We start from the raw sequence: 15,660 nt of genomic DNA, 5'->3' as shown, positions 1-15,660 counted from the left end.
TACAAGGATAATTCCAACTTCCAAAGCACAGACAAATGGAATATATGTATGTAAAAAATCGTAATGAACACAAACACGGCCGATACTGCAACGCTTCGAACGCTCTATGTTTAACGCGATTACCGAGTCTAAATTGGATCCGAGAACGTTTATATCCTATATCTATATCGATAAAAAACGTTAATTTCTAAGTTGTTTTTAATACATGAACAGGATTATTTGATGTTAATATATTTTTATTCAATTTATAGTTTTTAGCTATAATGTTTAATTTTATTTATTTAATAACATATATTTTTTACCTTTATATGAAAATGAATATTTTACGTCGTAATCTACACGATTACGCATCGATTAATCAGACTGTTTACTTAATTTAAAGGCAAGGCATTTATGCCGGGCATCATGTTTAAAGTGCTAGAAAAATCGTATATATGTATATTCTAAACTAAATATATATATTTAAATATGTATACAGATCATAATAACACGAAATATTGCGTAGATAATCACGACAATCGACCGCGTCGAGACGTAGCCAAAAATAATTTAGCGTAAAATTGAAAGGCCGCATTTTCCTAGGATTATAGTATCTATGGATTTACTTTATTTTATATAGCATTCAAATTTGTTCGTCAAGTTTTTTCTATTTTTATTTATTGTTTTTTCTATCTTTATTTATTTTCAGACATTTTAATACACAAAATATAGTTTAACGATACGATATTTTTTTTGATAATACATCTCACCCAAATCGCTGTTTCAATAATGATGCTGCGTGACATAATATAATAGTATTATATAATTCAAGTTAGTTATAAAAAATACGAGTACATTAAATATTATAGTTTTCATATGAATTAGGGCAGAGGTAACAGGCTGCGTTTTTGAAATAATAAGAATAGTGAATAAAAAGAGGGCCATATGGTACACGTCAGGTGCATAGCGTATCGGGAGATGGAGTCGGACCTCTACATATTTACGACACCAGAAAGGCAGAATTATTGCCACCTAACCTAGCGCATTAGACGAGTTATCTAGAGGAGCGAACACAAAACCACTTTTTGCTTTACTCGGTATTACATAGTGAATGTGGTCAAAGCCTCGCTTCGTATTGCAGTTTTTGTTCACCGTGGGACGGAATACTTGGTTTAAAAATAAATACTATAGATATTTTAACAAGATTTCTTCTTTAACAATACGATTATTTTAGTTTAACTATTATTAACATCGTAATACCTATTGTATTATTTTATATTAGAACTGAAAAATATTAATATTTCTCCTCGGAAGTATGTATTAGAATTTTTTAAATTTATCAGGGCCTAGTTTCTAATGTATTCTTAATCACCAAATCGTAAGCATTCTACCATTAAACATTCCTTTAAATATAGTTATTTAGATAACATTCTCACACGTACAATAACAAGACATTTTAAATATCCCAACAAATACGTCTATACAGGGTTATTGGTAATTCGACGTATTCCCGTTAGGAGGTAATAGGGGTGACTATTTGTGACCATTTTAACCCCCATATGCATGATGTAAAAGTGAACCATTTTTGAATTTGTGAATGGTTCATCGATAACTTCTTATCCTCTTAGTAATTAACAACATGGACTGGGAATCTTTCGACTCTAATTTTTTGTCTCTGAACACTACCAGTTTCTCGGATTCGCTTATTATAAACTGATATATCGGGTAGCCGTTGATTAGGAAACAAACGCGAATAATCTTGCATTGGTTAGGTATCCGTATGGTTAGTTTTGTTCGAATACTATTATTATAATACAGTGTTTAATCATTTTTACAAATCAAAAGAAAAAAATAGATTTTAATTGATACTTTTTTTTAAATAAATATTTTAAGTTGCATTTTTGACTTTTTTTGAAAAAATCTAAAAAACGTGATAACTTAAAAATGGTTCACTTTTGCATCATGCATAGGGGGGTTAAAATTATTGCAAATAGTCACCCCTATTACCTCCTAACGGGAATACGTCGAATTACCAATATCCTGTATATTCATCCTCTATTCGTTGCTTAGTCAATGATTCGATCGTGATGAAAATTTGGTTAGTTGTTTTGTATAACTGAGAAGAATCTAGAGCAAAAAATAATTTTTCTTTTTATATTTGTCCTACAAACAAAAATATACGCGTGCGAAGCCGAGACGAGTAACTAGTAAAATATAAAAACCTCTCTCGATTACAAATATGAATTTCATGTGAATCCAATAACGGAACAATAAATAACATCCTGAAATTATACCGTTATGACCTAAACACAATCTCCTTGAACTTAAAATATCAACTACTATGAATTTCATAAGTCGAAAACATATTGTTATTCTAAGTCTACCTCATTATACAGAAATAACATTCATAATGGAATTGTTTATATTATTATATACAAAAAAGCGACAGCGCTTTTTTTGTCCGTGTTTATTCTAATGTTATAGACATGTGAGAACTGCTCGAAGGCTCAGTGGACAGAACACGTGGATCTTAACCGAAATTAGTGAAATGAAATCCGAAGTATCCAATCAGTACACTGAATGTTCTTGTGGTTCATCTAGTGCAACACTTTTCCACCAATCAGCAGTTAAGCAAAGTGATGGAATAAACTTCAAAAATATACTTAAGGGTAGGGGAATATTATTGGTCAGTTAATTTTTGTGACAAAAAACTAACAACTATCAATCTGATAACAATCGATGAATCAGGAATATTAAAACATTAAATGTGTTCTTGTTTATGTCTTTAATATTTTTTGCTGATAAAAAAAAATAGAAAAGGATTATACGATATATGTATAGAATCCATTTTAATAGAACGTAAATTGTTACACAGAAATAGTTAAGGTTGAAATACAGAAGATATTTTTTAGATTTATTCGATAATAATAATTGTAAAAATAATATACAACATCTATCATAGAGTTATATTGAATAACATGCAATTCTATTAAAATTCAAACTAATATAAATATTTTGACAACAGAAGTTAGGCTGAACCGTCGCCGACCGCTGATAAGTGTTAACAATTTAAACATGTAACATATTGTTAGGCCAAAATGAATTTTTAAAGGGTCCATGAAAGTCAATGCGTGTCAACAAGAGATCACAATTCTGCGATTCAAATATTAAACGATGACGCAGTGTTCTCTTTTAATATTAATGTTGAATATAAAATAGTTGAAATTTATCAACATCTTATCTCCTTGGACGGTGGATATCTCTCAGGGTTGCTATAGAAATAAAATAGATTTTTCGACGTTGTATAAACAAGAAATCGCGACTTAAGGTTTAGTCTTAGGAGTTCCTTTACACGTTCAAATTAATAAAATATCATATTTAATATACTTAAGTCAATCTTTTGACGTAACTAATTTTCCATAAATTAAATTCGTTATATCCGGATGACCATACACAATCTCGACAATAATATAATTCGAAATTTGTAAAGCAAATACAATGAAGGCCCTGTTACAATTTAGTCAAATGAGTATCGAATAATGATCTAACTAAATGATCACGTGACGGAAGTAAAATGAAATTAATAATGATCAGTTGTAAGAGAATTTGAAAGGTATTCAGAAATATTGACCTAGATCGAATAATATGTGCCAAGCTGACCACAATCGGTAAGCAGAGTCACCTGTTCCGTAAATATTTATACAAAATAAAATTAAATGAGAAAGGCGAGAGATAAATATCGGATCTGATCAATAAACAAACTGAAACATGAAGATTGCAGTTTAAATTGCATTCAGAATATTCAAGTTACGAATTTCATATTTATGTCCACATTATATTGTGCCATTACGATAAAAACAGCCGTAAAACAGAACATCAACTTAAATCCACCTGAATGACTCTGGAATGGGTCATTTCGGTACAAAATAGTGTTCTCGTCTTTTTTCGCGCGTACGTGATGGGTCAACCAAGGCATGTTCAACTTTTTTGCAATTAATTTGGGGTCGTAGATACATTGTTCTCGATTGCTGTCTGTTACTTTATTAACAACTTATAATGAACGTTCGGAGAAACAACTATAAATATCAAGCTGCAAAAAGTACATATTGTCTTTGTTGTTTTCTTGAATAACTAGAGCCTAGAGGCTGCATGCATTATTTTAAAAAGGATTAAAATTAAAATATCTATTGCAAAGTTGTTATTGATAAATATACTCCTATGGTTGTTATTCGGCATTAATATCTAGAACCAGTTTATTTGAATACCTGACTTATCGAATGTGATCTATGCATTACATAACTATATACCTACTTACCTAATTTAGGATACACATCAGCTATTAAATGGTATATTCATATAATATAGCTTTCTTTACAGACAATTCAAAAGTGTCAGTTCACTAAAAATCCAATTACATCAACAAGTTTTTATATATTTACATATTATATAAAAATAAAATCAGTGCCTCCAATATCCTAATTAAAGCCACATGTCAGCATCAAGAAAAACACTTGTAATTGAAACAGATTGACATTATATAAATTGTAAATGACGAATTGATCATACCGTTCTTTCGGTAAAAGCGTGTATGTATTGGGCCATATTGATTCTGATTGGTATAAGTGGTTTTTTGTTTAAGTAATGATTTAGAAGAGGACATCTTCAAAGTTAATGTGAAACCTTCTGGAATCGAGCCAATATTGGCATGTCATAATTTTCGAATTTCGAATTCATTGAAATTAAATTGTAACTGCGATCTTATTGATACACTAATATATTAATATTTCCTTCGAATATTTTTCCTTGAAGAAAAAAAAAGTGAATTAGATAATGATTCCATTAGAAAAAAATATACATAAAATTGAAATTTTAGATAAAAGTAAATAATTACTGGATAACAGAATTACCGTGGGAATTAAAACTATAACCTCATGTAGCGAGCAATTATTAACCATTACGCATTTTTCAGATCAATTACGAATAAGACACCTGCAAGTTAATGATTAAATAAATCACGACAACGTGAACGAAATTCTTTAAATCAAGTTTGATTAAACAAAACGAATTTGTTTAGTGATAAGACAGTTATTATTTTTGGAATTTTATACTAAAAAAATTATTTCCATTTACCGGTTTCTGAACATATGTATATACATACTTGCAATTATTCAATGGGATTTGACGTTTTTTTTATCTATTTCTAATTGTAACAAAATTTAGATATAGACAAAATGTTTTTTTGCGTCGGAGATAAACCACGATTTAAATGGATAAAAACACCAAATTCGTGGAAATAATAAAATAAAGGAAATTGCCAAAAATTCCCCATTTTTACTTTGGTCCAAGGAGTTTAAGCTGGGCAGAATATGTACAGATAGAGCATAGTGAAGGACGACCGTTCCAATTCCCACGTCACGTCCAAAATGTGTACGACGTCAAAGATCTAGTATTAGTAGACCGAAGACTTCATCAGACAATTAGAGATCTCATATAGATAGTTGCATTCAAACGAACATCACACGAACAAACTGTGACCATAACTTTTTGATCCTAACACTAAACAACAGTCAATGATTTGAGAACGAACGTTCTCAACGAAACTGAAAAGAATGATAATAGCAAAGTTGGCGCAAAAGGTTGTGGTGAAATAGTGACATCCTGGACGAAAAAGCAACTACTACATGCTCTTACTGCTCTGAAAAACAAATAAGAACTTGAAAGGAAACCATAAAGAAAATAATAAAATATTTGAACACCCACCCTATTCTACTGATTTGGCTCCTGACAGTTCCATGTTTATTTTAGGAATCTATTAGTAATAACTAGACATTTTTTGTATATCTAGATATAATATTTGAAAGCACACCAGAAGACTGTTTTAGAGTAGAGCCCTCGCCTGTTACCACCCTTTAGTAATAATCAGTATGTAGTGTAAGTGGTAAATAAGCAAAGACTGAGAACTAAACAGTGGTAATTATACAGCTCGAAGAGCTTAAACATACAAGCGAGAACCACTATAGATTTTTTTTTTAGTTAGTCAAAATACTTTTATTTTTCCAAAAGTAATCCGTACGCTAGAGCTAAGAGTGGACGTATAATAACTTATAAGGTAGCTATTATTCTAAATTATAACTTAAAAGCGTTGTTTTACTTCGATCATTATCATTAGTAAGTGTAGGTATCTTTTTTAATTTATACACTTAAATAAAGGGGCCTATATTATGTTTATTTATAGTCTATATTTTTTATCACAGGTAAATCCTGTCACCTACTTTATCGTAAAGGACATTCATATTACTTCACTTATAGGATATGCGTGATGTAGATAAAATAGGTATGTATTTTTATACTACAAATGTTGTAAGTCTAATCTTTGCGATTATCTTCGCTGCGTGAATGAAAAAGTATGCCATACGTAATATTCACAACTTGCAGATAACTGTTCTAAAACTACTTAAGACGTTTTAGGAAACAAATAATAATAGTAGATTAAAATGAGTCCATCGGCTATTTCAAATAAAAAGTATTATATTATTTTAATGAGGGGAAGAAACATTTGGATAAAACTGTCACTAATACGAGTTGTGATAGCTTATAGGTAATTATTATTTATGAAATATAGGTTATTAGAAATTCTAATACCGGTTAATAGCTTGATGGTCTCTTTTAGCAGAACCGTTAATATAACTTGATGTGATATGTCAAATCGTAGCCTTGAAACATAAAAATCTCAATCAAAAACAATATTACTTTTAAGATATTTTAGTCTCTTAGTTCCAAAGATAAGTATAAAGTTTTATTTTTCTGAATGTACGATAGAAATGCAAACCTTACAATTGAAATACGAAACGAAGAATGAACTACAGTTATTCACAAAATATTTTTTGCATCATCTATCTTGATGACGTATTTATCCATACATCTCTTTAATAATTTCTGTCTTCAATATTTACTTACGGCTTGAAAGTTTTACGCAAGATAACTTTAATAGGTACATATGCATGTTTTTCCCAATAAAAATATTTAACTGAAAAATAAAGCTGACACGATAGTTTACGCTTTCTGCTTAGGAAAGTGAAATGGTGAATAGAATGAGGTAACGTGGGCGCCGAAGCCACTAAGCTAGTGCCGGACATCTAGCTCCACTCACTTTCGTTAAGGCTTAGGTAACCATTATACATATTCTCATATTTCCTCTAGTAACTTAATACTTCATTTATTAAAAATTAGGTAAATAAAAAAAAAGTATGATTTGTAATAATAGTCTTACAAAAATAATTATTTTCTTAATAGATCAAATTCCAATTTGAAATTATCAATTCTTTAATTTAATAATTATATTGTATTTTTTTTTAAAAGCAAAGATTTACACGTAATATTTCAGATTAGATAAATTACATGAACACCGTATGAGTAAATAATACTGATCATTTATTTGTAGATGATAATCATTAGGAATGATAGAAAATTATAATAAGTTAAAAGTCATTTAATGAGTTGAAACATATTTGATGTCACTAGTACATTAATTAAAACAACATATATATGAATAATCATAGGTTACTAAAATATTGAAATGGTCATAATAAGAGTTTAGTGGATATTATTGAATCTCCACTTAAAATCACATTTGGATTTGAATAAATCAATAATACACATATGAATTACCAAGCTTATTATACATATTATATATTATAAAACATTATTTTTATTTTATACATGGAAGGCAAATGTAATTGTACGATCAGTCTATTATATTTAATATAATATACTCTGAGTAAGAAATCATCACTGTCCATTGACTAACTTAAGTATTTTCATAAGAAATCACCATCCATGTATTATAAGACACTGTGCTGGCTAAGTGTCCAAGATACTGGCTCACACATCTAATCGTGCAATAAATATGATATGGGTTGTTAACGATACCACCAAGTAAATAATAATAGTGGGTGGTCCTACTCATCATATACTCTACCACCAAGCAGCACTACCTTCTATTGTTGTGTTTCGGTTTAAAGAGTGAGTGTAACTACGCGCACAAGAAATAACAATAACATGGTTGGTGGCTCCTTGAAGATGTAAAGAATTTAAAAAAGTGCGAATGTCTATGGGCCTATGGGCATAGTGGTGACCACTTCCATCAGATGGTGACCATCTGAATGCCTTTTTCATAAAAAATATATATATTCATTATGGATTTGTGTATTTAAATTTGTTTGCCTTCATTCCTTCTGCAATTTGAATAGACTATGTTTATAAACTTGATGACCAACTTGCAAATTAATCTACCACCAAGAAGTCTTAAATTATTTTTAAAACCCTTCATATTACAGTCTGCACATGCAAAAATCAAAAACAGTTTAATAGAAAATCAATAACTTGCATGTGGAAAAAAATATTGGTATTTGCAACAACACATTATTAAGCTTATAAACCTAAATACCAGCTCCATGAAATAAAAACTCTATATTTTAAAATTATAATTAGGTTAATAGCTGCAGAGTAAATGATAGTTCATTTTTATTAAACAGACATGAATGTTTTTGTAATAAAAATTAAACCATATATATTAATTATTCATATTTAGTAAAATGAATGTAGGTTCCTTGATACCTAATATTGAATTTAGAAACACGCATTCACAACTAAATACCATATTTTAATGTTTGCTATCTTTATATAAATATGAAGGAAAACATACCTTTAAAACGGAGGGCTCACTGAAGTAAAGCAGTCACTCTCATTACTTTTACTTTCTGATAGGACAGCTTGCTATGATATAAAATATTTAGCACCGATTCTACGAGTGACCACAATTACTGCAACAGCAATTACGAATGCAACGATAGTAACACCAGCAAAATAATTCTCGGAATACACTAAATTAACAATTTGTTTTATATTATACGATACTACTTCACTTATAGCCGAATTGGTAACTAATTCATTACCGCAACAAGAATGCATCACAAATAATGACGTAACATTGGATTCTAATAAAAATAATATAAATTATTTATTTAAATATTTTGTTTATAGAATTAGCTAATAATTAAATTACAATTTTGACCTAAATAATTTATTATCGGCATGTAAACACCTGAGGATGACAAAATGAAACTTTGACAGAGCATGGCCATGTTGCTAGATTTTAATTATACAAAATATAAGGAATGGTTCAAAGATTAAAGATATTGAGTTAATAAGTAATTAATAGTATGTATATATTAATGCATAATTCTGTACAATGTTATAAATATTACAGCGTATCTGAAAAACGCTTTATAAAATATTATAAATACCAATTATAACTAAAATGCGTAGTAATCATGCACTGCAAGCATTGTTTGGTTTGTACTTAAACTGTAAAAAATGTATATATAATGTAATTTTAAATATCTATTAAAATAAGCAATTTACGAACTAAATTATATAATATAGGCAACATAAAATATTAGGACAATTTTTATTACAGTAATTGGTCTCGGTTGTATGGGGTTAACATTATCAACTGGACAACCCTTAATTTCACGTAGTAATTATTTTGATTTATTGATTTATTATGATGATTATTATCACATTTCTTAAAATTAACATGGACGAATATAAATAACGTTTCAATTAAAGCTTTTTTCTTTTCACTTGCATATTTCGGTAAACAATTTCATTTTAACATGCTTAATACGTTAGGACTCTTGAAGGGAATTCTCTTTTCGAGTGTGGTGTAATGCACGACATAACTTTGCATACTATTTTCTTAATTAAATGATTTTAAAGAAAAATATATTAAAAAAATACATATATCACAAAAGTCCCTAAAGATTCAAGCGTTATCCGAAAATTTTAAGACTTTTTATTGCTTCAAAGTAAAATTTAAATAGGAACACTGAAAATAATAGACGCTTGTACAATGTTACATCGGTCAGACGGATGGGACACGAATAACAGGCAGTAACTGTTACAAATATCGATTACAAAAAATCATTATTAAAGTTCATTGTTAAGTTAATGATACGAACTGGGTCCTTTTGAAAAAAAAATCGACCCTCCTATAGAAAACTGGTCGATCACGTGATCGATTTCGTATGGAAGGTCTGAATTTTCTTTTTCATTTTTCGACTTGTGTTTCTTTGGGAAAGTTGTTTAATTTCATAGTAGAGTAAGTCCAAAAATAGCCCTGTAATATTAAATAGGTACTTATTATGAATATTGACCCACCGTCGCTTATCTACCCAATGTTTTATATGTCTAGTGCAATAAAGAATTTCATACATAATATACCCACAGCAACTCGTCAGTTACAAGTATTTTAAAACGTTATTTTTTGAACTACTAGATATTTTCTGTTTCCATCACTAGCCCGTCTATCAAAAAGATCAAGTTGTACAGGGTATAATGCAGCCGATTGTGGCTACCGCTACACGGTATGAAACATGTAATCAGTGTTGCAGAACCATCGATAGCCTGTGATTTGATTGCTTTTGTAACAAGTAATTAGTTATTGTTAAACTTGAGAGGATATTTTAATGTTTTTTCTTAAATAAAAGAAAAAAGTAATGACAGCAGCAAGTGTTGCTAACAATGGTTCACTAAATCAGTATTACATTTATATCATAAATAGTGTATCAATAGCATTGTTGGCTTGAACAAAATGTATTGGTTATTTTATTCTTTGTTGGCGCAAATGTAATTAGACTTATTTAAATATAGTGTCGTAACTTGGCCAGTACGCCATTTATTAAAATTAAATATCTTAAGAATGTAAAACCACCGAAACTATCGAGTGTTTGGTTAAAATGAATGGTTTTTGCAAAATATCGATAGTATTAACATGTGACGATAATATCGGTACTTTTGCTTACACGTTAACTATCGATAGACAATCGATTATCTCTCGATATTGGACCATCAATATTCAATACAACATTTTATAATGAAACATTTTACTTGTAATGCGATGTACACATCGCCATGCGCAATTGACTGACATACACAATGTGTCGTGCGACTCTCTAATAGTTTGGATATTTCACATTCCGCGACGGTTCATTTTTATATTTTTAGATGAATAATAACGCAAACCATTTATTTCTTAATTTTAATGTATTCTCAACATATTTAGCAAAGAAAAATACCACATTAATTTAAGTAGAAAAAAGAACAATCATTACAGAAGATGTTTTTCATAAAAAAGAAAAATCAAAAAAAAATTGGCCCATTGCAATAGCATTGTGAATATTTCAAATAATACTTAATTATTAAATGCTTTATAATTAGGAATATACTTGATAATTTTAAAAATATTTATAGTATTAAAACTTGTCTTATCATCGTAACAAAAGATTCATGAATAAAATATAATACTAACCATCACTATTAATATATATTTTTAATGTTTACATAGTCAAAATTTCTGTGATGATTTTAAAGGCTTATACTACATATTTAATATGTTATTTTAAAATTAACAATAAAATCTAGCATTATATTGGAGTCATTAGGAAACAATCACTATTTTAGTATCAAATAAGAGTTAAAAGTTATAATTACCATAACTTTTACTAAGTATGTACAACAAATTATGTTCATTGATATATATTAATAATCATAATTTGTTGATTCATAAAATATATTAATGTTTAATGATACAGAATGGAATTAAATATTCACCATCAATATGTTATTTACTTTAAAATTATTCTTAGCCCAGCTGAATATGCATGAAATGTTCTCTTTTATAACATTTAACTTTTATTATTGTTTTGCATCTAGTGAAAAAAGAAACATGCATTCTGCATTGATTCTTATAAGAATAATTAATAATAGAAACAAAATTTACAGGCTAATTTTATTCAATTACATACATATAAATTGACATTAATTTTTAAAAAAGGCTTATTTTTTTGCAATTGCAAAAACATTTCAATTTTAAATTTAAAAAATATCTTAATAATAAAATTATGTAATAATGTATACCAGAATCATATCTCACAGCAAACTATGGATATATTAAGAAAATTTGAATTAATTTCTATAATTTAAGCAGTACAGATGTTGTTAATAAAATTTATATTATTCCCATTAAAGAATATCATTAAATTTCACTTATATCTTTGGAAATATGAAAACAAAGTAAATTTAAACAGTATTTTATCAAATAAGAGTTGGAATATGTGAAAACATTATCATGCATGTCAAATGATAGTCCTTTAGTATGTCTGGATAAAACAAGCTTAGTAAAGGCCAATTGATACAGTTGTCTTAAATTCATACATCAGACATTGTCAAAAATTAACCATTGCCTCATGATAAGCTGGAAAATGATTTTTTGAATAAATAATTCCAATAAAAATTAAATTTACTTATGTTAAAGTCTTATTTGAGGTACTATCTTAATCGCAGAACTTGTAATAGGTTTCTTTGGGCTTAGCTTATTTGGTGACTGCATGACAACATCAACTGCTCGTTTCAATATTTGGTGTTCACTTTTTTTATACTCTTCAGTTATTTGGGACAAGTCCAAATCTGCATCAATCATCAGAACCTGAAGAAATAAATTAAATAATCCTTAAAATTATAGTATTATGTAATTTGTGTTACTTGCAAAAAAAAGTTAATAAAGATAATAATCTCCACCTCTAAGACAAACTTGTGGTACAATGTTATGATAACATTTAGTTCAGTTGAAAATGATATTTATTATAATATAGGTTGATAATTAATTATATTTGATAAATATATTTTAATTTAATTTAAAATCTTACTTAATTTATTTTCAATTCTTCACCTATATATGCCATCCACTTAACATGATTTTGATGTGGATGATATTCTATACATAAATTTAATTGACTAAGTAGTAGTTGGTTATTTTCTCATATTTTGATTTGCAATATTTTGTAAGTTTTATTCATGAAATTATGAACAACAAAATAAATAAAATAATTCATTAATTGATAAATATGTACAATTTATTACTTGTACATACAACAACCATTTTCATTTTTTGTAGTTAAATTTGGATAAATAGGTAAGTTTAGGTTATATCTTAATATTTACAATACTGCAGACACAAAATATATTATTCAGTTTAAGTTAAATGAAAACATCTGTTATATATTGATGTGTTTTGTATTCTATATAATTTATTGGAATTAAATAATGTACCCACAACTTACTTTACTTTTGTCTATGTATCATCAATCACTTGGTTTATTTGCAAGAATAAAGATTTTCTATAATGTAACTGTAAATAAATCTTGTAAAAAAATACATACTGGTGCTGGACACTCAGCAAATGTTCTATTTACAAGCCAGTCTTCATGTAATTTATGTAATTCCTCTATATAGGATAATGGCACACACTGTTCTTCAGATCGGGCCCGTTTCTTTATTCTGTCATGAACTACTTGTGGTGTTGTCTTAAGGTAAACTGTAAATAAATTTATTGATATATTGAGAGTGAATTCACCATATTGCAATAAACAATATTATTAATAATTAATTTATTAATTAATAATTATAAACCATAATGTTCCTGATTTTTTTCTTATTCATTACCAAAACTTATTTAACAAATTAATGTGACTAATGTGACCTATAATGCAACCTTAGATTATCAAAAGACAGATAAAGTGATAAGATAATTATTATTGACATATAAAGTTGTTAATTATTACACATAAACCAGGATTTGCATTCTTTTTTGCTATTTCACTATAATGTTCTTAGGGCTCTTTTGTTTTATTATCTGAAATTGCAACCAAATCAATGAACAACTGATGACCCCCTATGTTCAGGATCATATAGAAAAGTGACTGTTTCGAGTACTCACCAATAAGATCTACATCAATAGGTATCTCCCGATGAATAAATCTGAACCACTCGTCAAGCACAGCAAACTGAGCAGGATGAAGAGTACCATTCCTCATCATATGTTCTACAAAACAATATCTAGCGCTATACAATGATCTCTCCATTAGTTTCACTGGGGTAGAAGTAGGACGACGATGCATGTCCAGCATAGTCATAGTAACATACGATTGGAAGGTCATTGCCCACTTTGCAGGATCTTTATACATCAAGTCCTAAAACACATTAAAAATAGGAAATTAAAAATCAAAATATGCTTTATTCAAGTAGGCTCATAAAAGCACTTTTGAATCATCATATTACAAATTAAGTAAAATTAAATGATATAAATTTAAAGCCACCACTGGTACGGAGGTAGATTCTACTGAGAAAAACCAGCAAGAAACTCAGTAATTACTCTTTTCTATTATTTTAATTATAGAGTATGTCAGTAAAGAACAATTAAATTTGTATATATCCTGCCTAAAAATGAATAAATCTATTTTTGTATAGAGTAATAATATACCTAATTTATCATTATTTTTTTGACATGAGCTTAGATTAATATACAATAGGCCAAGTTAAAAATAAGTCGTGGCTTATTATTGAAACAAATACCGTGCCCCAGGAAAGGTGTATAAAATTTGCAAAAAAGGAAACTAAGTGTTATTCTTATTAGTTTACTTTTTCCTGCTCGTGTCCATACAATGATGGCCGTTTCTTTCGAAAAGTGGTATATTATTGTTAAAATTAAAGACTTTAACTGTAACTATTTATTAATCTGTATTAACAGAATGTTTCATATTTAAATCATTAACTTTAACATACCAACAAATTCCACCCTTTTAGATTGCGCCATTCTTCAACAGGTTCAGTGAGTAGCGTTATATCTTGAAATTGTTGAAAATGCTCCAAAAATGTTGTTTTCCCGCTTCCAATATTACCCTCCACGAGAACAGTAAAAGGTTTTAAATTGGAAGCGCTCATTTTGCCTAAGAGTCTATCAACTGGAATTAAATAAAATAAATGTTAAAAAGCCAGCGTACACGCTCCGATAATTTCCCGCCTAAAACAAAATTGACAAAATAATAACGTTCAGTTCAAAAATAACCTGTCAAAAATATAAGTAAACACACCAACCTTTAAAACAGAAATTAAAAATCTTGCGTCTTATCATTTTAAGTGTACATTGTACAATCTACTTGTGGGTACATAAAATATTATGTTCATTTATATAATTATATGATATTTAATAAACTGCTTATTATAATATACACATATACACAATAAGGTTTTATCCTAATATTTATTATTTACCGACATACTGGAGAAGGAAAATAATAAATATAGTCTATAAAATACAGGTTAAAAAATAATACACAGATTAATAACCAGTTTAGTATTTGAGGATAAAAATATTGTTTATTTATTCAGTAATCAGTAGTGACTGGCTGATTAACTAATCATAAATTTTAATGAAAATAAAACTAAAAACAACGGCGTGGATTTGGAAAAGTTTACGTTAAATTTATTGAATATATTTTTAATTATTTATATTATATAATATGATGACCTGATATAACCCGGTAGATACAATGTGCATTCTAGCATTTTTTCATGTAACACAACTGTTAATTAGAATAGGTTATTCTCCTTTGATTGAAATAATACTTCAAAATGTTGATTTTCTTAATAAAAGGCCACAAAAAATATTTTTCGACAAAATAAACACGCTTTCTTGCCATAAAATTAAATTATATTTGAAATCTTTTTCATTCCCACTAAAACGCTGTCAGTCATTTTGGGGACATCATTTTGGTGAAAACA

The 15,660-nt window shown here is 28.4% G+C and overlaps 2 protein-coding genes across 2 annotated transcripts in view; both read right to left on the bottom strand.

Annotated features, from left to right (window-relative positions):
* LOC113401364 (solute carrier organic anion transporter family member 74D-like) overlaps positions 1 to 9,116 on the bottom strand; it is a 59,479-nt gene extending 50,363 nt beyond the window's left edge. Inside the window, exon 1 of the mRNA XM_026641252.2 lies at positions 8,684 to 9,116. The gene's annotated coding sequence lies outside the window, so the exon portion shown is untranslated. The remainder of the gene's footprint in view (positions 1 to 8,683) is intronic.
* Positions 9,117 to 12,322: 3,206 nt separating this feature from the next.
* LOC113401403 (deoxynucleoside kinase) lies at positions 12,323 to 15,111 on the bottom strand. Its single transcript, XM_026641312.2, has 5 exons — positions 14,974 to 15,111; positions 14,662 to 14,840; positions 13,817 to 14,069; positions 13,260 to 13,414; positions 12,323 to 12,526 (listed from the first exon to the last, which is right to left on the bottom strand). The coding sequence occupies exons 1-5, from the start codon at positions 15,008 to 15,010 to the stop codon at positions 12,350 to 12,352; spliced, it is 801 nt and encodes a 266-aa protein (XP_026497097.2). The 5' UTR covers positions 15,011 to 15,111; the 3' UTR covers positions 12,323 to 12,349.
* Between the last annotated feature and the right edge of the window lie 549 nt (positions 15,112 to 15,660).

This window comes from Vanessa tameamea, chromosome 2 (genome assembly GCF_037043105.1).
Source record: "Vanessa tameamea isolate UH-Manoa-2023 chromosome 2, ilVanTame1 primary haplotype, whole genome shotgun sequence".
NCBI lineage: Eukaryota > Metazoa > Arthropoda > Insecta > Lepidoptera > Nymphalidae > Vanessa > Vanessa tameamea.
Note: the sequence above shows the minus strand (reverse complement) of the source record. Positions and strands in the feature narration are given on the sequence as shown.